Source organism: Pteropus vampyrus, unplaced genomic scaffold (assembly GCF_000151845.1).
Source record: "Pteropus vampyrus isolate Shadow unplaced genomic scaffold, Pvam_2.0 Scaffold584, whole genome shotgun sequence".
NCBI lineage: Eukaryota > Metazoa > Chordata > Mammalia > Chiroptera > Pteropodidae > Pteropus > Pteropus vampyrus.
This window is the reverse complement of record NW_011889365.1, coordinates 321,821-348,819: the sequence shown is the minus strand read 5'-3', so window position 1 is coordinate 348,819 and position 26,999 is coordinate 321,821. Positions and strand designations below refer to the sequence as shown.

The following is a 26,999-nucleotide window of genomic DNA, read 5'->3' as shown; positions in this document are numbered from 1 at the left end:
ACTCGCTTAGCATTTGATGTGTGGTGCTCTGCCATCAATGAGTTGTTTATGAGAGGCTATTGAAGTATTAAAGGATAATGTTTTTTGTGCCCATATGGATAGTATCAATGCCATTGGTTTTCACATTTTATTTTTAAACATAAGCAATATAAGGATACATTTTCATTATAAAAATCGACACCACATAAAATAATACAGAATCAAAAGTAAAAGTCTTCTCCAGCTCCCATCCCTATTTCTGTTTTCCAGAGGTCTTCTCTGAGTGTTTGTTTAGTGAGTGGAGGATACACACCAAACCAAGTCTGTGCTTCATATATAGCGTACATATATACAGATATATTTACTGCTATGTACAGCACTGTTTCTGATATTGGCCAAAATAGTTTCTCATCAGTGGCTTTGTATTCCTCTGTGTATATCTTGTTATGAATTGTCATATAATGTAATAGAGGGATTATGTATGGGAACCAGTCTTATTTCGATGTTGGCATAATCATAACATCACAAATGATTATGAGATCAAAGGGGAGGAGCAGGCTAAGTTTTCTTATAAAAAAGCATTCTTAAAATTTGCAGTATTGATAGCAAGTAAATCAATTTCAAGTAAATTTACCAATTATTATTTCACCTCTGCTGTATTTAATTTGATTTATAATATGCACATTTCTAATTGAATTAACTTCCAGGCAAAATAAGCAGCTGGGTCCTGCATCAAATTGCAGTTTATATACTTTAAAAAAGTACTATATTAGCAGAGAGGCTCTTTTATGTTGATAATTATAGGCCTCTTTAAAAATGTGAATCGTATTTTTGAGTTTATGCTTAGCTGTAGAATGATTTAATTTTTGATGACTCCCACCCTACTAAGCACTTAACAGAGTGATTTAATAAGCTGGTTTCTAGAATATCATACCCGAAATGGTGATGAAGAGAACCAAGTTCTTTATTTCATAAATAAAGAACTTTGCCAGGCTTCAGACTGATAGGATATACAAAATACTGTGTGGAGAAGTTGGTTTCATTTCTAATTGTAACTAAAAAGAGAATATTGTATAAAGGTTAAAATTACTTGATTGTATTTATTTTTTGACTTCTAAAAATGTCTGGGCCCTGATTTTTCTTTTCTCACTTTCCATTCTCCTGGTGAGTGATCCTATCTACTCCCATGATTTCAGTTGGCACCTGTGCATTAATCATTCTCAAAACTCCATCTCCAGCCTCCTCCTTTCTCCTGAGCACCAGACCCATATCTGACAGGGCACCTGCACTCGGTATTACACAGGTATGTCAAATGCCATACGTCTAAACCTCAGTGCGTTATCTTTCCTCCAAACTTTCACGTTTTCAACCTCAGTGAATAATTTCATCAACCACACAGCACTCCCGAGTTGCCAGGGTGTCATTAATTCTGATTTACATCCTTTCTTAGCTCCACATCCAGTTGATCACTATGTCCTCCTGATTTTACCACCTAGAGAATTGGTTCACTTCTTTGTAGCTTCTCAACCACTACTGTGCATGTTACCATGATTTCTTTCCTAGAATAGCTGCAATCTTTTTCTCTTGCCAGCTTCTTTTCTGTTTTCTACATAGGAGCCGGAGTGATTATTTTATTTTAGAACATAAGCACGATTGGTCACTAAGCAGCTTAAAATCCTGGGCCACTTAAAACCTTCAGAATGGAATTCAAACTTGAGGACTTTGTCAGGCTTTTACTTCTGGGCCTTTGACTGTGTAAGTCCTTGGGCCTGGACCCAGACCTTTCCCCGTAACTACTGAACTCCTGTTTATCCTTTAGAACTCAGATTAAATGTTGCTCCCTTTCCTAAACCCCTGAGACTAGTTTGTGTCCCTCCTTTATTATACGGAAATTTGATTATCTTAAGTATTGGCTTAATTGCAGGTTTGTACAGTTAGATGGTCAAGCTCCTTGAGGGTATGCTTTGTACATTGTTCACTGCTGCAGATGTAGCATCATTTGTTGAGTGAATGAATGAATGCATTCATTAGTGATACTTGGTTGGAATTAGATCGTAAAAAATTTACATTATCTCTAAATAATCTGTAGTAACATTTATTTTTAATTGAAATATAATTGACATAATATTTTATTAGTTTTAGGTGTAAAACTTAATGATTTGATATATGTATATTATGTACATGTTTACATATGTACATATAATCTGTGTATCTTATATCTAATATATCTACATATCTAACACACAGATATTGAGGGAAAGATAGAGCTATATCTATGTCTATAGAGAGATATCTATTTCTGTATATGTCTGTCTGTCTATCTGCATGTCTAAGACCTGTCAAGAGGTGGCATTTGAGTGGAGACCTCAAAGACCTAATCGAGATGCGATGATTGAGAGAAGAGAGTTTCAGGCTGGATGCACGTTAAACATAAAAGCAGGAGTGAATATGTTATGTTTAAGGAAGTTATAAGGAGGCCAGGAGAGTGGACCAGAGTAAGCAACAAAGAGAGTCATAGAAGATAAGATTAGGGAGACAGGAGGGGCCAGGTTATGAGGCCTTTATTTGCTGTGGTTAAAAATATACATTTTATGTGTGATGGGCTGCCATTACAGGGTTCTAAGCGGGTAAGAGGGATCAATATTTTGGCCTGATTGAGATTTTAAAGGAACCTTTCTGACAGCTGTGGGGATAGGTACTAGGAGGGCCAGGGTGGAGGCTGAGAAACCAGTTAGGAGGCTATTATAGTAGTGTGGTCACTGTGTCGTGGTGGCTAGGACTAGAGTACTAGCAGCAAAGAGAACTGATCAGGTTTGGGATATCTTTTAAAGGAAGATCCGACTGAATCTGCTCATGGACGCATTAATTCACACAAGTTGAGAACTCAGTGCATGCCAGGCACTGATCTCGTCAGGAGCTCTGATGGCTCGGATTACAGTGGTAGCAGGAGAGATGGTAAGAAATGACTGGACTTGACATATATCTTGAAGGTGCAGCTGGAAGAGTTTGCCAAAAGATTAGACAGACGTAAGAGGTGAGGCAAATAGAACAGTCAGGGATGACTTAAGTTCCTGGCTTGAGCAGCTTTGGTGGTCATTTAATGACAAAAATCTGAAGGCAGAGCAGGTTCTGAGAGGAGAATTCTCATTTACAAATTTTGAGTTTGTGCCTGAAAAGCATACACGTGGAGATGTTGAATAAGTAATGGATATACTCGTGTGGAACTCAGAGGAGGGGCTTGGGCTGTGTGAAAAACATATAAGGGGAATGATACGGGATGGGGAGGGAAAGCGAAGAATGAAGAATGACTCCTTGGTTTTGGCTTTGGCAACTGGGCAGGTAATGATCACATTTATTGACATGGGGAAGACTGCATGAGACCAAGTTTTAGGTGGGAAAAAATCTGCTGCGGACACGTTAGATTTGCGATAACTGATACACGTCTGCTAGGCTCAATTTCCCTTTCTCATGTCTGTGACTTCAAGCAATATGTGCAAGCCTCCATCTATATTTTATCAATTATAGACAGTATCTCTTGATTCTCTACTATTTAAGGTGATATTATTCCTACTCTTTCCTCTATCTCTATATCTCATAATTTGCCAGCTGTACCTTTACTTTTATATTGTCAAGGTTAATGATATTTACATTTTGTTGTAGAACACAAAATTAATTTCTGCCTATTAATTGATTCTAAAAGTTCAAAAGCAGCAAACAGTCGTAATAAGTGATTGAAAAAATATTAGTCTATATAGATTCAGATTCAATGCAGTCGCATTCGAAGTCTCACAGACTGTTAAATGGACTGAAATTTGTATGGAAATGCAAAAGACTTAAACTGAGTCCTTATGTAAAAGAAGAACAAAGTTGGAGTACTCGGACCACCTGATTTAAAGACTCGAACTATAGTAATGAAGAGAGCATAGTACTGGTGTTAGATAGACATATGCAGCAATGAACAGAATAGAATCCAGAAATAGACCCTGTTCTTTTATGTCATAGGTGCGGCCACAAGAGAGGACACAGGTACAGGAAAACAGTTTAGTATACTCATAGGTGCTAGAAACAGGAGGCATGGATTGCCACCTGGACCTCATGGGAAGCCTCAGTGCTCAGGAGGCAGAAAGTAGGATCAGGGGAAAGCTGGGGCCAGAGCCTTTATTAGTGTTTCTTTGGGAAAGGCAAGGCAGGCAGGGTAAGCCGTGTGGGTGGGATCGGCTAGTCTGAATAATGCCAGAGGGCTTTAGGCTAAAGGAGTGGCCTCTAGTTGCCTGGTACCTCACTCTAGGACTTTTGAAATTAGAAGGAGGATGTAGGGCTCTGGATTGGTTACTTTGCAGATCAAAGACATGCTCCAGGGGGCTCATCAGGCAGGCTCTCCCAGCCAGAAAGGTTTTTAAGATACCCAAACATCATAATATATAGAAAATAAAGATATAAATAATGTAAGCCCACACATATATGGCCAATTGATTTTACACAGAGATGTCAAGGTATTAGTATCGAAAGGATAGTCTTTCAACAAATTATGATGGATATGCACATGGAAAGAAATTATATGACTATCAAAAATAAAGTCTCATAATGGATTATGGGCTTAAATTTAAAAGCTAAAGTTATACAACTTTTAGAAGAAAACTTAGGAGAAAATCTTTGGGCCTGGGATAAAGTTTCTCAGGCAGGACTCAGAAAGGACTAACCATTACAAGAAAGATTGATAAATTGGATTTTATCAAAATTGATCCTTTCTTTTTGAAAGACATCATTATCATTAATAAAATGTAAAGGCAAGCTACACACACACACACACACGATATACATGTATCTGACCAAGGAGTTGTATCTAGAATTTATAAAAAATATTTACAATTCAATAGTTAAGATAACCCAGTAAAATGGAGAAAACATTTAAAGAGACAGTTCAATAATATATGCAATAAAAGATGATCAGCATCACTAGTCATCAGAGAAATGAGAATTAAAACCACAAGGAGATACCGTTATGTACCGAGTAGAAAAAGACTGACCATACCAAGTGCTGACAAGGATGTGGAGCAACGAACCTCATACAGCACTGGTGGGAATGTAAAATGGTGCATCTGCTTTGGAAAATTATGGTAGTTTCTAAAAATGTTAAATGTACACTTACCAAATAACATCAATCTACTCCTGAGTTGAATACACACACACACACACACACACACACACACACACACAATGCTATTATTCAACCATAAAAAGGAACAAACTATGGATATAGCGACATGTGTGAATATCAAAAAAACACTGTACTGAGAGAATAAAGCGAGACTGCGAGGAGTAATGCTATTCTAGAACAGGCACAACTAATCTACAGTGATAGAGACTAGATCGCTGGTTGCCAGGGATGGAGGGCTTGAATGTACAGGGGCATAAAGGAATTTTTGGGAGTAATGACATTCCATATCTTAATTTTGGTGTTGGTTACATGGGTGTGTATATGTATTTGTCAAAACTCATTGAACTATACTCTTAAAATGAGTACATTCATTATAATGTAAATTATATCTCAATAAATTGTTTAAAAATATTGTTTACGGTAGAGCCATTAAGTGCGCATAGCTCACATTTCTTTGTCTGTACTAAAGTGATCACAATCTTTAAGCTACTCAAAGAACGAGAATGCGGTTTGTGGAAACAATTATAGGAGGCTAAGAGTGGGGCGGGAAGACCAAATAGAAGGCTAAAGCAGTGGTCTAAATCAGAGCCATTCTTAGCATTAAGTTAGAGTCTCCATTTTAACACTCCACCGCTTACTCAAAATCATGCTCAAGTCAGGAGGTGTTTGGAGACTTGCTATACAGCCTTTGGGTTAATTCTCTCTTTTCCTGCCACTTTTCAATCCCTTTCTCTCTCTGTCTTCAATTCTAGATCCTTGTTGGGGTTCTATGTGGCACATTGGCTCCCTTCTCAGAAAATACTTAGAATATAGCTGCCCTTTGAGGGGGCCTCCTTGTCCTATTCCTGCAGTCTGTCCTCTTGTCCCCACTTTCTTCCAGAAGCAAGGGTAAACCCCTTATCCATTGATAGCCCTTCTAGTTCACTTGAGAGTTAAAAACTTGGTAATTACTTTCGCTGGGGACATAAATGCATGCACCTCACCTCCCATGTTCAATTAGAACCTGGCATTGACATTTTGACTAATGTAGCATGGAAGTTTCTTTCAAAGAAGATTGGAAGTCTGTAGAAGTGAAGGATATATTTTGTTATTCCAACTAAAACATATCAATTAGGTCATTCCATCTTGATAGGATTTCTCACTAGATCAGAAAGATTGGCAAACTTTCTGTAGATGGCTGGATAATAAATATTTTAGGCTTCGTGGACCATAGGGTTTTTTGTCATAACTACTCAATTCCTTTGTCATAGTATGAAATCAGTGAGTGTAAACTGTGAGTATGTTTCAATAAAACTTTGCAAAAACTAAAGGCAGAATGGATTTGACCTATACCCTACACGGCATCCGGACTGACGTTGGGGCACTAATGTTACTACTTATCATATGGTTCCTCAGTTAACCAGGAGACCATAATTCCCATTTCCTAAGAAGTATTAATTCTTCTTTTCTTCTGTCAACTTCATGCCCTATGACCACCCTCTTGTGTCAGTCTATCTTTTTAGGAAGGTGTTCTTGTTCTACATTTGGTACAGCATTCAGTGAGCTTTTAGAGTGATGAGTCTAACATCTATCCTAGGTCTCCAGCGTGCTCTACGGAGATTTTATGCACGATTTTAATCGATACCTGTCAGTCAACTGTAGCTGGTTAGACAACCTGCTTAGCATTCCAGTTTTCTTTTCTCAGATTCCAACTTTTCAGATCTTCCTTCATCTGTCAACCTGTAATTCAATATTGGATTACACATAAGGCCTAAGGAAGGAGCTATTATTTATTTGCTGTTAAGTAGTCTGAATGGAAAGCTGTTGGGTGTCTTTTCTTTCCTGCAAATTTCATGGCAACTCCACTATCCTAACTTTTGCCCAATGGAAACCTGCATAAATGGTTGATTGTGAGTGGGGTGAGTCATGAATATGTGGAAAAAAATTATGGCAGTGTTTCACATAAAAGATGTTCAATTAATGGTAATTATTAATCACAAATGGAATTGTTGAATAAGCTGGCTTAAAAGAATTCTTTTTTAAAAATATATTTTAAGTCAATTAATTCTTAATGACCCAAAATCTGTTCTATGTAAGCCTAATGTGGGCAGGTTTCAAACCTATTTTGACATAATTCAGATATTCGTTAGGTTATTAAAAAATCACAAATTTTATCATTGAGATTCTACCTTTGAGATCACTGAATCCAGTCCTCTTACTGAATGTCTGCTGAGCCCAGGTTATGAATTAGATGTGTTTTACCCAAACCGGGCTACATACATGTTGACCCTTCTAATATTTCATCCCAAACAATAAATAATAAGCTGCTCTGAAATGAGTATTTACTCCAACCAGAATCCAATGTTTAACGGTATTTAAGTGAATTATTGTCCTGTAGTCACTCTGTATCCAAGGAGGGGAGGGAAATGTTATAATAATAGTGCAAAGGTTATTTTAAGTAAGAATGAAGTAAATTGATTTTCTCTTTCTGTTGTAATATCTCATCAGTCCTCTCCTTTTGTAATCAAGCACTGAAGAACATCTCACACTGGTCAACAAAGAATTGTTAGTGGTTTTACTGTCCTTTGTTCTTTTTGGATGGCATTAATTTTAAATAATCAGTGATAAACATACAACAAATTGTATCTCCTGAATGGTACTAGTTTTAGAATAAACCATGAGATATCTATTGAACACCTGATGAATGCAAGATGCTCCTAATTGGTAGTACACTTATTTAAGAAAATTAGACATAACAAAGCAAAATTGATAAAAATTTTTCTTGAACGAGTCTTTGCATTACAAAAGATTTCATAAATATTACAGAAGAATTCACTGAAGTGTTTTTTAGCATTTAAAAATTAATGCATTTAAAAATTCTTTGAGCTACAACCATGTTTTCCAAAATAAACATTAAAAAGTTAAGTGTTTATTAAACAGTAATTTTCTCTTTCATATAAAAATGCTTCTTACCTTATACTAGATATAAGGTAATTATATTTGCTTTTATCTGTAAATATAATACATGATATTTGTAGAAAATTCAAACAGTACTGGGAAAGTAAGGAGAAAGACAAAAAATAGCTTTTTCTTTTAGGAAAAGCTGAAAAAATGATTACCAATTTTTCAGTATGTTAAATCTATGATGAGCACTCTGAAACTTATTTCTTTACATCACTGAAATTTGTTAGGATTAACTGCATATAATATTCTGTGCCAACAATATGCAGATGAACAATTTTGAAATTTATTACTACTCATGAGAAAGATAGGAGAAACTTACTGTTCTTACCATTACACAAGGCTACAGAGCCCCCACTTCCCTGTGCTCTAGACACTTCTAAATACTGTTAGTTTCAAATCGGTCACCTATGTTATCTTGTTTCTGTTAGCATTTCTATCACTGGTGTGTTTTGTGTTTTTTGCTTGTTGGTTTTTCTTTTTTAGGCACAAGTTTCCTATTCATGTCCTTTATTTTTTTTCTATCTTTTTTTTTCTTTAAATTGAAATGTTCATCCTTTTCTTAGTGATTTTGTAGGACCTTGTTTTTGGAGACATTTAATACTGTCTACATATTTTAGATTTTGTTTTCCTGGTTTATCCTTTATCTTTCAACCTTGTTTGTGGTATTAGATTTTTTTCCTTCTGATGTGCAAAAGTTATTTATCTTCATATAGTTTAATATGTATATCTTTTCCTTTATGGTTTTGGGTTTTATGTCCTGCTTAGAAACACTTCCCCTACCTCAATATTATAAAATGTTCATTTCTGTAGGGCAACAGTTAATGGTAAGTATAGAATAGTGTTTTATTGTTTCATCTATTTAACACATATGATGGCCTCCTTTTAAATTTTGTCTAGCTCAGGCTTTTTCTTTTTTAAAATCAATTAATTATTTTTTTATGGTGACATTGGTTAACAAAATCCAGTAAGTTTCAGCTGTACACTTTAACAATAAGGCATATATATATTTATACTGTGTTTACCTCCCATAGTTAGATTTCTTTCTGTCACCACATATTTGACCCCCTTTACTCCGTCGACCTCCTCGCTTCCCCCTTCCCCTTACCCTCTGGTAACCACTAGTCTATTGTCCATGTCCATGAGTCTCTGTTTGTTTGTCCTATTCATTTGTTGCTTTTAGGGCTTTTCAACCTTAGCTACACATGGGACCCCTTGCAGTGATTGAAAACAGTTCCGACAACTGGTCCTATCTCATCGGTGCTGACAGGATTTCTGGAGTGGATCTCAGGCTGTGTATTTAAAAACATATTTTTACATATGTGTGTGGTGTGTATAACTATGTGTAGCATTATTCTAGATCTGGAGTTTGTAGCTCTCAGACCCAACTCCACCTTTCCATGACAATTTTTATTGTACTCTACTATCTTGAAATGAAATTTCATAGGTATTACAATCTACCTAGTTATATATTTTCAAAATTAAATATCAATATAATGCCACAACTGGAACATAAAAGAGAAAGAAAATTAAAACAACTTGTAATAAAATAATACATATTTTAATATAACTACTTAGGTGTGACTAGACTAAAAGGCATAGACTAAGAAGTCATATACATGCACCTATCCAGAGTCACTGTGAAAAAGGAAGTATAAAATAGAGATCAGAAAATGTGTTTTATTAGTAATGCAGATACTTTAAGTGGTATTGCCTTCAGTGACATGCTTTTATGAAATGTTGAATAACTTTTGACTTACCTAGAATATTCAGTGCTATTAAGACTGTAAAAACAAACTTTTTGTTTTCATATACGAGAGGAGGTTTAGTTCTAGGCTCAGATAATTACAAACAAGTTTGTTACCTTTATAGGATGTCCGATTGGACATTTAAAAGTTGCGTTGTATTTGGAACAGTCCCTCATGGTATGGAACTGCCCTACACAGCACGTGACAGACAAAAATGCCACCGCAAATTTTCCAGACAGCTCAAGATTAGGATCATCCCCATTGAGAACTATTGATTTAGTTAATTAGTTTATGGTGTGAATCAATAGAAATACTGTAAAACATGAAACTGTATAGATTCTGAAGTTGGTGTTTGTCATGCATGTACTGAAAAAATGGAATTAAATCACAGACATCTTCATTTCCTTTTTTTCCATCTAAAACTCTTGTTTCCCATTGTCTTGTTTCTCAACACAATATTTTCATTTCCTTTGTCTTTTATGCTAATTTGTCCTTATTGTACATCATTGTTAATTTTCAACTACAAGAACAGAAAACATTACAATCAGTATTGTGAATAAAATCTTAATTATATCCTGTATTTGCAGTAATGAAAGAAAACAGGAAAAAGTAAATCAAGAAGTTTATGTTTGAGGAACTGGAAGATATATAATGTGCCATTGAAATCTAGACCAGGATTAAAGGTTGTAGAGTGAAGATAATGCCTAAAGTTTTTGTATGCTTCTGGGGTTTTGCTTCAAAGTCAAATGCACTTACTTAAAGATTTTGTTTAAGCCTTTTCTTGGTCTGCTTATACTAGTATGGCTTATAAGATGTGATAGGTGAAGCTGAACAATAAATCCTAACAATTAATGTTTCAAAAACATGGATTTTACTATCATGGTAAGAAATGGAGTGGCCTGTAAAGTTGATAATGTATTACAGACCAGTTTCAAGTTGTATGATTGCTTTCCATATTTACATAGATCTGATCTGGCTTTTAGATGAAAAGAATGAACATCTTTTTTGCTGAAGCAAATGGTGAGATAAGTATGTTGTCTGATGTTTTCATGCAGTGATCTAGGAATAGTTTTGAGAAACATATTGTTTAGTTTCTAATTACTGTTGAGAAAACAGAGCTCAATATAAATTATGTTACAGTCCTAAAATCGCTTTTGACAAGAATTTTCCAAAATTTGGTTGTTTAAATAATGCCATCTGACAGGTTAGTTGATTCGTTACCTAGGGGTACATTTTGTAGTTCCTTCACTCTGGTAAGCTACCAGGAGGATGAGCTGCTCAAAACTGGAGGTTTTAACAAAGGAGTAATGGGTGATCTTTTGTAGTTGAGATAAGTATTGGTTAAAATCTGCCATTAATATCTTTTGGTCCAAATTATGTCAGCCTTATTTCAGTAGGTGCAGTTTTTTTTCAGCTGGCCACTTACTCAGGCTTTGAGCAGAGCCAAAGGAGCTTTCTCAGAGACTTGCTGGCACTGTAGTTCATTCCCGCTCACATGGCTGGTACATTGAGGGCACCTATCAGGCTTCTCAACTTTTAATACTAAATGAGAACTCTTCCACCAAAGTTATGGTTCTCCCTTCGGTCAGTAATCACGAATGTCAACACTGTAGTTTCCTGTCAGCATGAAATAATAGAGAATTTGTCTACTTAACCCAGTCTCATTCAAAGACCAGATGAAGGAAAGAGAGTGTGTATGTATATCTGAGTCAGCATATGCCAACCTAACTTCCCATAGGATGGCAGTTATAATCATGGGAAACTGCGTTAACTAATCTATACAAGATTCTTTAATGAAGAGCTTTTTAGAATTTCCGGTAAGCTAAATATATTTCGAATCTCTAAGCAGGGTCTGTATTATGTAGTGTTCTTCAAACTTATTTGACAATGGAACCGTATTTTTTTAGGGATCTTATACATGTTGGTAATTGCTAATTTCTATTCCATGACTAGCCTCCTGAACAATAGTGACATTTCCCCACCACTGAGTTACATTTTAATATTATGCCTTTTAGTGAGTACTGACATTAGAAGTGGCTGTATGGAAGGCCATCATAGTTGTAAACTATTGTTGAAGATATTGTCCAGTATGTTGATTAGCATTCTCACAATAAAATCCTCCTGTGATTTAATACTTGGTAAAGCTATGTGTTTTTCTTTTCTGTCAGATGAGAATTATATAAGCCATTGTGCTTTTTTTTTTTTTTTTGCCTTGCCTTGCCTGTAAGGCAACTCAAATAAATGTAGCACACAGCACAGTAAATTATTTAGCTCTCATGTTTAGCATATTAAGTAGAATTTTTACTCTCCCCTTTTGTATTTATGTAACTTAGAGATTAAATCTCTGCTCTTGAGGCTCACTTTCTTCATTCTTAATATAAGGATAATATCTACCATTTGTATTATTGTGAAAATCAAATGAAATATTCTTTTTAATTGCTTAGTCATGTGTCTGACACATGGTAGAATGTTAAGTAAATGCTAGAGGACTTTTTTCATAATTTTAACATCTTCTGTTTTTAATTTTACAACCTTATTTCATACACATCTTTAATTTGAAGCAACTTAGTCTTGTTTAGAAGTGAGTGAAGTATAAATATTGAAAAAAAAAAGATTATAAACATCACATTAAGAACACTGCCATAGTGGATATGAAGGAATGAAGAGAGGTAACCGTGAGTGGGGATGATAAAAGAAGTGATGTAATGATGTCTTCAGGATTTGGGTTATTAGGAGGTAGCAGCAGATAAACCATACCTTCACTCAGCAACTTGAAACAGGTAAATCTTTCTGAGCAAAATGCTGGCTTAAACTTGAACCTGAGTCACAATTTCAAAGTAGCTGCAGATCTTTAGAAATTTTTGGTTGTGCTGCATATTTGTGCCATAAGTGGAAAAGAGAGAGTTCTTCTGAGGGGGATTCTATAGGCCCAGAAGTTGGGAGGCAGATTTATAATTTCTGAAATAAGAAGTGGCGTGAGCATCAGGGATTTCAGTGATGGAACTCCCAGCTCTCAGTTGGAACAGAACCTATTAGGCATTTGGTCTAGCTGTCTTACTCAGCAGGGCTAAATACTAGATACTGTGTATTTAATTTTAAAAGGAAGTATTCGTATATGAAGGGAGCCACGGCATTTCTGACCCAAGACTCAGGGAGAGAATGGCCTTCCCATTAGTCCTCTTATCCCTGGTCTTGCAGGATCAGTGACGGACTCACTGGTGTCTTCAAGCCACACCACCAGCACATGGCTAGGATCATGGGTTAAGTGACCATATAATTTATCATCTAAACTACATTTTTTTTTGTGAATGAAAAGGGCACTATTAATAATTAGGCCAGGACAATGTAAATAACAAGACAGTCCTGAGAAAACTGGACATTTCATCACTTTAGCTAATAACCCCTTTCTATGTTATCTTCAAAAACAAGATTTTATTTATTTTTTGTTACATTAGCACTTCTGATATTTCTCTAGTCATTGTAGTAGATGGAAATTCAGAAATCTATCTGCCCTGTTTTGATTTTCCTAAATCAAGTGTTTTATTTTCTAATTTGGAGCGTATTTTGTTTTTTTATTCAAAATCACTATTATTGAATCCTATTTAATCAGATAAAAGACTGTCTTATAAATTATTAAACAAGCTTAATGATTCATTCTTTGGACTCCGCCAGCCAGGTAATAACCAGGGGGCAAATTAAAGGACAGAGGTAAAGTGGAGGCTGGCAATGTCCATACCTGGTAACTGCATACTTGGCAAAGACTGAATCCTGGATCGTTAATGATATTAGAAAATTGCTTTCATTTTCTATTTTTCAGTTATAGTTAGCCTGTTGAGATGAAATTAATATCGATAACTCTCAATGTTCAAACCAGTATAAATGAAAGTTAAATTTTTATGTCTTGTTTGTCCACTCTTAACAGAAAAAAGCTTGGCAGGACCACAAGCGGGAATGCAAATGCCTTAAAAGCTGCAAACCCAGGTATCCTCCGGATTCTGTCCGACTTCTTGGCAGAGTTGTTGTCAAACTCGTGAGTATAAAACTTGTGAAATACGCTTGGGTTTTCATTTAACAAAAGCACTCACAGTTGCTATAATTATTCTTATTTAAGGCTGAATTTTAAACCCGCGTGAAGGCAGAAGGTGGGTTATTCCAGGGAGTATCTTAAGACAAAAATTTACTGTTTTCCTATTAATCGTGGCATCAGTGGCAGTGATGAAGTACATGGCCCCTTTTTGAAGGCCCTGCGTGATCTCCTGGGGATGGAGACATAAAGTCCTGTATATCTGGGGTATGAGATGTTAGTAATGTCTGTTACAGTGACTTTCTTTTTTACTGTGAACTAATGTACAGGGCAAGTATATAATTTTCTTGGTTGCCTCTTCAAGTGAGATTTTAATTAGATAATTAATCTTACGTGGAGGAGTGCTTTTTTTTTATTTATAGCCAAGATTCGATAAAAGTGTTTCTCTAGTTGTTTTCCTTACTCTGCCAAAACAGCTGGTGGATTCTGTGAAATCTCCTTTGGTGACACCTTCCAGAAATTTTTTGGGTTTAGCTCTTCAGGCTTTAGATATTCAGGCTATTCTCAATTACTTCCAGTTCTATTCTGTCCTGTTGTTTATCGAGTTTTTTTGGCTCTAAAATTTTATACAGGGTTTTAAGAATATACGAGTATTATCGTATACCTAAAACTAATACAATGTTATATGTCAAGTACGTCTCAATTTTAAAAAATGGATTTGGAATACCAAATGGGCATTATCTTTGGACTGAATATAAAATATCTGTCACACATACTTACCACTATTTTTAAATGTGTACATTGTATTGAACTAAAAACAAATTTATTTCAAAGCACTAGTAAATTCAGACCAACTTATGCATTTCTGTAATCACTGTATATGAAAAGTATAATTACTATTACATTTGAGTCTGAACATTTTTGCTGCTTTATTAATATAGAAAAGAAATGAGTTGCTTCAGAATCACCCAAGGCACTAGTTGTTAGTCTCCACCCCTGACTTACTGAATCAAAATCTAATAGAAAACAATTATAATAATAGTTACCTTCTATTGAGTTTACTATTTCCAGGCCCTGTGGTAATTGAAACATGATATACCTCACTTCATCCCCACAACAACCCAGTGAATTAGTGCTATTATTACTCCTTTGTTTCAGATAAGGAAATTGATGACCCTGAACTCAAGATTAAGTAATTTGCCCAAGATTGTATAGTTTGTAGTAAATTATTATTTTTATCCATCTTTGCTTTTTTATAGGAATTAATAATAAAATCCTTAAAATACTATAAGTCTGTAGGTAGATTTGGGGAAAAAAATAAACTTATGAAAACTTCTTGTAAAAGAGTTTTGCATTTGGAAATTAAACTGGTGGTTAAGTCACAACTTTTATTTTATTTTAATTGTTACCTATCAAATAATTCAACTCTAAGAAAGTGAAGAGAAGGAATTACTATATAGAAAATTTGTAACAGACTTTCATTTAAATATCTAAAGATACTCAAACATTTTTATTTATATATTAGAGCACTTGAAATTAATTTTGGTGTTTTTTCCCCTTTATTTCATAGATGGAAGAAACCCCCTCTGAATCGGAGAAACTTTACTCATTTTATGATCTGGAGTCAAGTAAGTGATTGTCTATCAGCATCTAAAAAAAAAATTCCTATTATTTATTTGTCGAGCTGGTCAGTTGCTTCATTTTTAACTTTTTTTATTTTTGTCTCTCCGTTATGTGAGGCAAATCTAACATTAGCTTATTTAATTTATTCCAGGATAGCTTTGGCCAATAGGAGTTTATAAAGAGCCAGCTTAGGCAGTAAGGGGAGTGTAACCCTTAGTCCAGTTGAGAAAATAATTTTTCTTCTGTTTCTACCTCATTCTCTTTGCACTCTTGGTTTCTTTTTAATGTCAGAGAACAGTGATGTGAACAGGAATATGGGGTTTTGGGGGAGTTCCAGGGAACATTTAAGGTCACTAGTCCTTTAGATTATCAGGAAAGTAGAAGGTACAGATGACATGAGCTCTCTGACAGCAGTAAGCGTTGTTCTTCTCCTGAACTACCACTCATAGAATAAATTTGCTATCCAGTTTAATATTTCTGGATGGAGACAAAGAAAATGATCTAGTACAGAGTTTATGATTATGGGATCCTAAGTGCCAATGATAAGTTATTATTTAAGAATCACCAATCATTAGAGAAATGCAAATCAAAACTACAGTGAGATACCACCTCATACCCATTAGGATGGCAACTATCAAAAAGAAGAATAATAATAAGTGTTGATGAGGATGTGGAGAAATTGGAATCCTTGTGCACTGTTTGGTGTGAATGTAAAATGGTGTGGCTGATGTGGAAGACTGTAGAGAGGTGCCTTAAAAAATTAAAAACAGAATTAACATCTGACCCTGGATTCCGGTTATATACTCAAAAGAACTGAAAGCAGAGTCTTAAAGAGACATTTATTCATCCATATTTGTAGCAGTATTATTCACAATAGCTAAAATATGGAAGTAATGCACGTGTCCATCCATGGAAGAATGTGGTATATGTACGCAATGGAGTCTATTCAGCGTTAAAAAGGAAGGAAATTCTGGCGCATGCTACAACATGGATGAACCTTGAGGACATTATGCAAAATGAAATAAGGCAGTCAGAAAAAGACAAATACTGTATGATTTCACTTATATGAGGTACTTACAGTAGTCAAAATCATAAAAACAGAAAGTAAAATGGTAGTTACCAGGGGCTGGGGAGAGGGATGAACGGGAAATTATTGTTCAATGCGTATAGAATTTTGGTTTTACAAGATGAAAAGAGTTATGGAGATGGATGTTGGTGATGGCTGCACAACAGTTTGAGTATTTAATACTACTGAACTGTATACTTACAAATGGTTGCTAAGGTAAATTTTACATTATGTGTATTTTTACACAATTTAAAAAAGAAAAAAATAATTGGGATAATTGTTCTGTTGAACAAGTAATTTAAAGAAAATGTGTAGACTTGACCTGAGCAGCAGAGTTACGCTGTAGTCCAATGTGATGTATTATTTCAAGTTTTCATAAAGAACTAATCAGCCATTTTTTCTTGTTATATTACTGCTAAGTAATTAACATGTCTTACAGTGTTTCACTGTGAACATTAGCCCTGTTCAGAAGCAGTGTCATATTTACTGCCTTCAGTGAAATGCTCTCAAATGTTATCATCAGATTGTGCACTCTTAGCCTTAACACCTCTTTGTGGGGTAAATTACACCGAGTTTTTAAAAAGGTGATATTGCCTTTGGAACTTTCTTCTTCTCTTGGGGTTGAAGCAGCATCATATCTTATTTATTCAACCAGAAAATAACTTGAAGTTGAGATTTCTTTGGTTGATCCCTCTTTTCTTCCTGATGTACTTTATATGTGACAAATTTCACCAATTTGAACTTTAGCTAAACTTTTCAGTCCTCGTTTTCTGTTTTTTTTTTTTTTGCCTTTGAAATGGTACTGTTTACCAGTTAGTCATGAGCTGGTTATAAATTCTTTCACGGAAAAGTCTGCTTAAATTCACTGACTTAATAAGCATTTGTCATGGTTTGAGCATGTATACAGGATAATGTAGAAAATCTGGTAACAGACATCTTGACTGATTTTGTTTTTAATGTTTTTTTCATTTCTATGTGTATATATTTTGTTTTGACAGGTGGTTGATCTTATATTGTAGATGAACTTTGGCAGAATTTAATTGATATTGTATGTATTATGATTTGTTGTTGTCAAAAAAAAAAGGCTATGTATTTGCTCTGTGTCAGAATGGAATCTAGGGCAGGAAATATCTAGTTTAACAGCTACCATTGAACACCTGAAAATTATTCATTAAAAGTTCACTGTGTGATCATACTATTTATTTTTCTTTAAAAAAGATATTAACAAACTGACCGAAGATAAGAAAGAGGGCCTCAGGCAACTTGCAATGACATTTCAACACTTCATGAGAGAAGAAATACAGGATGCTTCACAGCTGCCACCTTCTTTTGACATTTTTGAAGCCTTTGCAAAAGTAAGTGTTAAGTTTGGTATCTTTGCTAATACCATAAATAAACTCTTTACTCTTTATTTTGTTGTTGATCCATGAAAATCTGGATCCCTTCATGCCTTATCTCATTCTCCTACCTTAATGAGTAGAGAATGAAGGAATATATTGCTTATATTGAAAAAGGTGTTACTTTTTCTGTTTTATCACTATTCTTATTAATGGCCTGAGTATGTTCATTGTCTGCTCTCAAAGCATTTTCTCGAAAGAAAGAGTATGTTTTCTTTTCTCAAAAGTAAGGAGCATATTACATTATTTTTAACTAATGGATTTAAGTTTGCCATTGCATTCATTTAGATTTCTGGTGGTGTTTCCGTAATAGAACTTGTCTTTTTGAAGTGAAAAATGTAGGGGATGCATTTCTTGATTAAGTGAATTCTAAATGATGTGAAAATATAAGTGTTTCTGATTTAAAAATAATTGCCTAAAAGTCTGTTTAAATGTTTCAGGCCACTAAAATTCTAGGTTAGGGATAGAACATAGGTTTAATTTAATATTTGATTGTGGTCTTTTGGTAGTGACTACCTGAAGTGCTCTTTTGGGAAATGGTTCTGAGGGTTTTTAGGGCGTTCAGGGAGAAAGAATGCACTGATGGGTTCTTAATATATATCTTGATGTCCCTGGAGTAGGGACAAAGGATCAGATATGCCCACATTACTACTGTGTTTGCTGTCCTTGCTTTCTTATATATTGTGTGTTTGGGTTTGTTTAACTATTGATCACATTTTAATAATGATATTGCTACTTACTTTAGAATTTGTCAGGGCACATCTAATGACTTATTTATCCCATGAATATTTTAAGGTATGTTTTGTAATCTATTTTCTAAGAATTACAGTGTGATTAATGTGTTTACTAGAGATTTATTCTCATTTTTCCCAAATGTATTTTTATTCTTTAGGGTATGTTTTTATGATTTTCTGGTAATATCATCTTAGCATTAAGATCCAGTTTGACTAAAATTTAAAATTGATATTAAATTATAGTGGTTACTTGCAATACATTTGAGAAATTTCTCATGTTTATTTCACATTCTTCCGAAAATTATAACCTGTAGTGGTACCATGTATATAACACACAGTTTCTTTTGATGTTAAACACTATAAAAATAACACCTACTAAAAGATAAAAATATACTTTATGATAGCTGTCATTTCATAGCTAGTGTTAAGTCTGTAGCTATTCTGTGACAGTTGTTTCTATTGTTGGAAAATGTTCAAGTGCTAATTATTGGTGTTATTAGTATTTATGAAAAAATATTTAAAAATATCTTCTATTGCTCAATGTAAAATGTGAATTACTATCTTATTTCTCTTATTTCTTTAAAAATAATTTTAATTTCATGTATCTTACAATGAAATTCTCTCCATGTCGTGTAGGGAGAACATTCTGTCAGTGTGATTAAGTCGACACATTTTTAGTAATACTCTATCCTTCTCCTACATACTTGTTATCACTACAGAAGTAAAACATATTCATCTTGGAAATTTTTTGAGGTATCAGATGCAGATTTGTAATTTCTGCCTTAAGGTATAGGTTAATCATCACAGGAAAGCAACATTAACCTATGGGTCCTGTACTTCTTGTAAAAGTTTTGTTAATATTTTATAAATCGTAGTTACTTTTCTGGTTATCAATTTATCTTTAAAAAGAGATCATTCCCTTCCTCTTCCTCCCTCCCTCCCTCCTCCTCTCTCTCTCTTTCTCACTTTCTCCCTTCCCTTCCCTTCCCTCCCCTCCCCTCCTTTTGAATAGTCTTAAATTAAGCTAATTTGTTTCCTGCAAAACTCAGGGAGGAGCCACTGAGCTCATAACATTGCAAGTATGTGACGATGCAGGCCATGACAAATGCATTGGAACTGGGTGGAGAACACTGGGCAGAAAATTTTATCCTTATCTCTCCCTATTTTACTGGCATAGAATTAAGCAAAGAGAAGAAATGAGCACCACAGAGTATACCACCTACACTTGTTGCTTCTTTGTGAACAAATTGTCAGGAGTAGTTCCATGTTCACCTGCTTTCCTCAACCTAATGAACTAACTTTTGATTTTATGCTTTGAAGAGGTTGGCTTTACCTGGCCTCAATAAAGAAAATCTTGTTTTATGTTTTGCTTTGGTCCCACTCATTTGTATTCATTCAGGTTCTATGCAGATATTAGACATGCTAAGCTTATGTTTTAGCTCATGTCATTGTCATTTAAGGCGTAAGGAATTCTGAGAGCTTTTCTAAATTTGCTTATATGTTAATTTTTTGACTTTTTGATTATGGACTTTTCAAACATACACAAAAATAGAGAGACTAGTTTAATGAACCTTCATGTCACCATCACCTGGTTTCATTAGTTTTCAAACTTATTCTGTATCTGATATTTCAGACATATGTTCTTTTCTTTATTCGGATTTCAAAAAATTCTTTACAATTAGTCTTTTGCTATCAAACCTGTCTCTTGGTGATGTGAATGGTATTTGTAATTGAATTCCCTTTTTAAATGAAGCAGACCTTTTTTTTTTTTTTTTGCAAGCATACTATGTGCAAAGCACTCATGATATACAGTTATAGAAATATGTGGCTAATTCTAAATCTGAAAATTATCTACCAAGGCAGAAAACCTCAGTGAGTCAGAAGTCTTACTTGGGGCTATTCACATATTTATCAAACCATACCTGCCTGGATAGGAAAGGGGTCACTGAGGGGTGAGATGTTTCTTAATCCTGAGAGCATGTTTCTTTTCATTCTCTGCTGGGCTGGTGGCTTTTTCTAACAGAAGACAATGTTAATTACTTAAAATTTTTTGTTTATATTTTGAACACTCTGGGGTTTACTGTTGAAAATAGTGTGTATATTTTGTCGGACTAGGTTTTCAGTGCCGGATGTGCTCGAAAAACTTTCCTCCCATTACTCCAAAGACATGATTGTATAGTCATTTTTTTGGGTCATATTCTCAAATGTTCTCCCTTTTCCTCCACTTCCTTAGCTCCAGTATTAGCAATTGGCCTTCTGACTAGCAATTGGCAATTGGGATTTAGATTGTAGGAGTTTGCCGTATAAATATATCCTATCCATTTATGAATGTGTTGTTTGCCTATAAAAATTAAGTAGCATAAGATATAAGAAGGAAAAATTTTTTTACAGGAGGGTATCGAGGAGGACTTCAATAGGAAGCAGAAATTAATTAATGTCATAAATTTCAGAAGAGAGAATAGTTCTGGGGAACAGTTATAGACAAAGATCTAGACATGCGGCTGGGCAGAGAGGGGGTGCTGACTCTTCTAAACCCCTGAGCTGAGAAAAATATATTAACCTCCTCTGAAGAAGTTTTGAAAAGGTAGTTGTTACCTGTGGAATAGATATTTTAGTTATATTTAGTGATTACAATAAGAGTTTGAATAAAAACTTGATGTTTAAAATGCTTGTTTTGCCTTTTAGTAATAGAAAATTTGTGAAGGTTATGGCACCTCCAGATTTTCTACAGATGGGGGGTGCACAGTGAGGATGTTGGATGGAGAGATTGGAGTGATTTGCCTGTAGCTTTACTTGTATAGCAGTTTGTGTGGTTTTTTAAAACTTAGATTGTATGTTACTCGGGTGTGTGACTGAATAGAAATAAAAGTATGAGGTATGAGAAAAATGATGATTGCCACCGCGAGTAGTGAAGGTGGCCAAAGGGTGGGACATGCACTGGGGACACATGTTAGCGAAGACACGGGAGACATGCAATTATTTATATGTCATGAGGAATAGAGGCTGATTCATCTCGGCTGGCTCTTTGTCAGACTGTTTAGAGAAGAAATGTCTCCATCTCTATAGTCCCCTCCTCCTTCCCACCCCATGCTGTTTTCCTTCCACTTCTATCTTCACACAAAATTTCTGGGTAGGTCTTGAAATGGATTTATCGTGGCATGACAACTGCAGTGCTTCAATCTATCGATTCAATTCTAAACATTTAGTACAAATATAGAATATATATATATATATGTGAATAACAATAAAGATAAACCTTAAAAGTTGAGAAAATAAGAATTAGAGGAAAAATTTAAATGGCATGCCGAATAGTGTGATGGTTACATTGCTTTCTCAGAAAACTATATGAAATTCTCTCAACCTCAATTTTCTCATTGGTAAATGAGAATAATAATAATAATAACGACAACAATAATAATATCAACTTCACAGGTAAAATTGGGGATTACCTCTATAGTACTTAGGTGTCTGAGACATTAATTTCTACTACTGCTGCCCTCGTCTCCCAGCTTTAGTCATTTTTGAATATAGACTTCAGTGTTTTACGTTTCCCTGTGCTGTCATATAGCCAAGAATGCAATCTGCGACTGATTGTAAACCAGAGTCTCAGATGGTTGCTCATAGTTGCACTTAGTGCTGGTGTCTCTTGAGATGCTGAATATTACCTACCTTGTTGAGAAGAAATTCTGCCAACAGGAAATAGTACTTTTCCCCTAGTAACTGACTTGGTTTTAGCCCATAGCTATTGTGGACAGAAATCATAAGAACTCCATGATTTTAGAGTAGTTCCTTCGGATATCATGAAAGAAATGTAAAAGTAAGCTGCTTGTGATGAATGAAATGTTTCTCACACATGCATCTTGAAAGGATGAAATTAAATTATGAGTTTTTTAATCGCTATATTATAATTCACTGAAATGGAATAGAATGTATAGGATTGCTCAATCTATCCCTTGAAACATACATTAATAATTATTGGTAATAGTTATTAATAACCTAAACTTTATATCAGTAGACCTGGTTTTGAGCTTGTTTTCTATGCACAGAATAGATTTTTTTATAGAGGGTTCTAGAAAAATATACTTAATTTTTTTTTTCTGGATTTATAACTTCCTTTTCTAAAAATGCATTTAGTAGAGTAGACTGATTAGAAATGTGATATGATCAGAACAATGAAGTAGAAAAGGACTAGCTGCATACAATATTTCAAAAGCAGACAGTAAACTGGAAGCAGCAAGAAAGAAAGTGACCTTCCTGACCACAAAATACGTAATTGTTGGTCTTTCCTGAGCTCTGCAAAGAACTTTTTAACTTCATAAAATTGTGCACCTGCTACAGAACTTTTTGATTAGAAATTTCACATCTGTTTGAGAAGATGTTCCCTCCCTTTTCTTTTCAAACAAAATGATAATTCTGGTAGCATATTATTTTTATTCTTTAGAGCATATATGTGACCTCCAGAACTTGCCTTTACAAACTCTGGTTTTTAATGCTATTAGCGACAGCTGGTTTTGCAGTGTACACTGGGATTTTGTAGATTTGAAAGAGAGGATTTTATTTATTTTTTATTTTTTAATTTTTTTGAAAGTGAGGATTTTAGAAGGTGTTTTTTGTACTGTGATAAATTACAGTACAAATAGTTATTAATAACCTAAACTTAATATCAGTAGACCTGGTTTTGAGCTTGTTCTACATTCCATTTCATTCTAAGTAAATTATTTTTTATTTGAGGAGAATTCTTTTTTTTAGAGAAACAATGGAGAATGCGTTAAAATAAGAATCTTGCTAATTCATAATATAAGAAAAAAGAGTTATTTAATAATTTTTACTTGGGATATTTTAGAAATAAGACAAAAGAAAACAATGTTATTATATTCACAATTACATACTTGCATTTGGCTGGTATGCCATTAAACTTAGAGTGTTAATAAATAATCTATGTGATATTCTGCTATAATCTCATAATTTTAATAGAGTGTATAATTCAGCATGGAGGAAAAATTAATAACCCCTGACCTTTCAAAATAACTGTTTTTTGTCCTTTTTATTTGCTGACGAATGAATGGTGTACCTCAGTAAAAAACAGGAACAAAGTTGTTCATGATATATTTAATTTTTAATCCTACATTTTCAGTTCTCTTGGTCCTCTCATTCTGAATATGCAAGTGATTTATTTTGTCAGTGTTGCTGGTAGGCTAATTTGTGGGAAGACTGTTACCTCTGTTGTTTTGAAAGCTCAGGGGTGTGTGTTTGCCGCTTGAGGGTCTCAAGTTCATATAGGACCAAATTTTAGAGCTTTTTTGTTGATCAGCTCAGCTGGGTTTCACCACTGTAGCATGCTATAAAGTAGAAAAGAAAGCAATCTTTTGAATTAATAAAGTGATGAATTATCTAATTACAAATTTGATGTGAAATGGCAGTATGATAACTTTCACAGCATTACTAAATGATCCTAGTGACTGATCAGATGTGCCTGGCTTCCATTAAGGAAAAATATGCCATTAAATATTTAGCACTAAAAGCGAGCAGACTCACCAGGATTGCTAACCTCCAGTCACCAGGGTGCATGTATCTATTTATTCGGAGGTAGCCGGTAGGTGAGCATCTCTGGTGTCTGCTCAGAACAACTGCTAGAAGACTTGGTTATTGGGATTATACTTCTCTTCTGGTTTTAAGAAAAGCAGGCAAACAGCCAGGATACTTAACTGCATGCAGATCCTGGCATTCTAATTATGAAATGCTGATGCATTTATGATTTATATGTTTTTCTTTATTATAATAGATTGAATCTCTGAGTAGATTCAAGAGACAATTATTCTCACAAATGCTCTTCTAAGTAAAGTGACATTCGTAGGACACTTGGACTTTCTAAACAAAACAAGTCATGTGTTTTTAATGATCATATTTATTTATCATGTTTTTCTTTTTTAGCCATTTAGTTAATATTTCTCTTCACTTATGTGTAAATAACCTATGATGAGTTAGTGTATGTTTATCCTAGTTAAAGACCAGATGCCAACTAACTTCTAAAATAGGGAAGGATAATTAGTAAATTCTTAATCAGCAGTTTTATTTTTACCTATGTTGGTCAAGGTTAATTATTTATGTAAGGCTAATGCTTTGATTAAAACTATTGATGTCTGCCGTCAATAAGCATGTTTGCCAAGCCTTGTTGCCTTATCTGTTTGAGTGTCTAACTTGCCATTTATTCAGATAGAGGTGATATTTTAAAAATGATAATAGGTCATCGTGAAATGGTAGAGGTTACTTTTGTTGCTTTGGCTTTCTTTTTTGTGACAAAAACGTCTACGAAATTACTGTGTCTCACTACTACAGTGTTATTTTCTTAGAGCCAGGAACTACATTTTATTTTTTTTGAATCCTTAGCAATCTTCATGGTATACAGTAGGTGTTTAATTCTTAACTGAATGAAAGAATGCATGAAAATGATCTCTTTTCAGTTCTATGGAGTATACTTTGTTAAATACACTTAAAAATTAGTACATTACTGTAAATATAATACTAGGTAAAAAGAAATCTTTTCTATGATAAAATTTAAGAACTTCATTAAATTAGTTCATAGCTCAGAATCACGGGGGCTGCCATTTTCTGAAATTCTTCAGGAAATGATGTATCATTATATTAATTATTCCAGAGTTCAGCAGACCTTTTCTGTAAAAACCTACATAGTCAATATTTTAGGCTTCATAGGCCAAGAGGCAAAACTGAATTATTTTTGCATCATGGTGATTTGTAGTGCACAGTGGTCTCTGTGGCAACTCCTTAACGCTGCCATTATGGCCGAAAGCCTCCGTGGATGATATATGAGTGAATGGGCACGGCTGTATTCTTAATTCATGAGTGAACGGGCATGGCCGTATTCTAATAAAACTTTTTTATATACACTGAACATTGGTTTTCATGTAATTTTCACTTATCCTTAATTTTTTTAAAAAAATTTTCCCCCAACTCTTTAAAAACATAGGAGAAAAAAAACATTCTTAGTTTGCAGGCTGTCCAAAAACAGGTGATGGGTCAGATTCGGCCAGTGAGCCATTGCTTGCCAACCTTTAAATTATTATTTGTAAGCCAGAAGTGTTTTTGTGCTCAGTAGCAAACAGAATATTCTATCAGAAAATTATCTAGTTAGAAAAAAAAGGTAGGAAACATTTTACCTATTACCTTCTATCAAACCATTAGTTCTATAGTTTTATATTGCCAATCACATTGTAAGCATAGTATATATAAAATAATTGTTTTGTGTTTTCTTTTTTACTCCAAGAAAATTTAATTCAATAACTTTAATAATAGTTAAATAGAAAAAAAGTGTACTCTGTTTATTAATGTTTTACATAAATTATCATTCTCAGTTTATTTTTAAACTATAGGTGTTATATATTGTTATTTTACCTTAAAATGAAATGTAAAGGTACAATTTTCTAGTAGAATTATTTTGTTTGTATAACTCAGGTTTAGGAAGTTTTTGTTTTATTCTTCAGACTTTTTTCTTGGATAATGGATATTGCCCTCAGATGTTATGTTGTGGTTTACTATTTCTATTATAAATGAAGAGGACTTATCACAAGAGAAAAAATGTTTTAGGGGTATAATATTAACAGTAGTAAAGTGTTGTGATTAATTGTTCTGTTAAACTTGTAAAAGGCAGAAACATAGTTATATTTTTGATGATAGAAATGAGACATTGCTATTTGATATGGAAAATAAGGTGATTTGGTGTATTACAAAAGTAAGTAGGTGAATTTGGGGATGGCTTATCTAGGCCAGATGAAAAACTGTGTCCTGCTTGAGAGAGAAGACAGCCTCAATACTATCTGCAAGCATCAGTTTTCATTCAAATGTCTGTTTTCAGTACGAGCGTTACACATTTTAAGAGACATATTTAGATAAGTATTTATTTATAAAGCATGATGAAGGAAGGACAGAAAGCCATGTCATATTAGGCAGATTGACTATGGCTCAGTATTTGGAAGAACTTTATCAATAGAATGTTTCAGTAATGTATAAGGCCGTGTTGGTATAGCTTGGAGCTACTTGTCCCTGGAAGAATTTCGTTCAGGAGGAATTATCTCCATAAGTATAAGGTAGGGCTAGATGATAAAGTGCACTTGGAGTTCGTGCACTTTACATCATGGAAGTCTGTAGTATATCTTCCCCCATCCTCTCTAAGTCCTGATTATTCTTAAAGTTTCAGCTCAAATCTTTGGTGAAATCCACCTAGCTAGGATTGATCTTTCCTTGTAAAATCGATAGTCACTGGTATTTTCTATGCCAATCATTTGGCAACCGTGAATATTCTTTATTTTTATTAG

General features: G+C 34.4%; 1 protein-coding gene across 1 annotated transcript in view; it reads left to right on the top strand.

Annotated features, from left to right (window-relative positions):
- The window catches only part of LOC105308524 (histone-lysine N-methyltransferase SMYD3-like), a 446,229-nt gene that overhangs the window by 113,165 nt on the left and 306,065 nt on the right, over positions 1-26,999 (top strand). Inside the window, exons 3-5 of the mRNA XM_011384522.2 lie at positions 13,748-13,855; positions 15,420-15,477; positions 17,757-17,893. Coding sequence (XP_011382824.1) covers positions 13,748-13,855; positions 15,420-15,477; positions 17,757-17,893 — 303 coding nt within the window. The remainder of the gene's footprint in view (positions 1-13,747; positions 13,856-15,419; positions 15,478-17,756; positions 17,894-26,999) is intronic.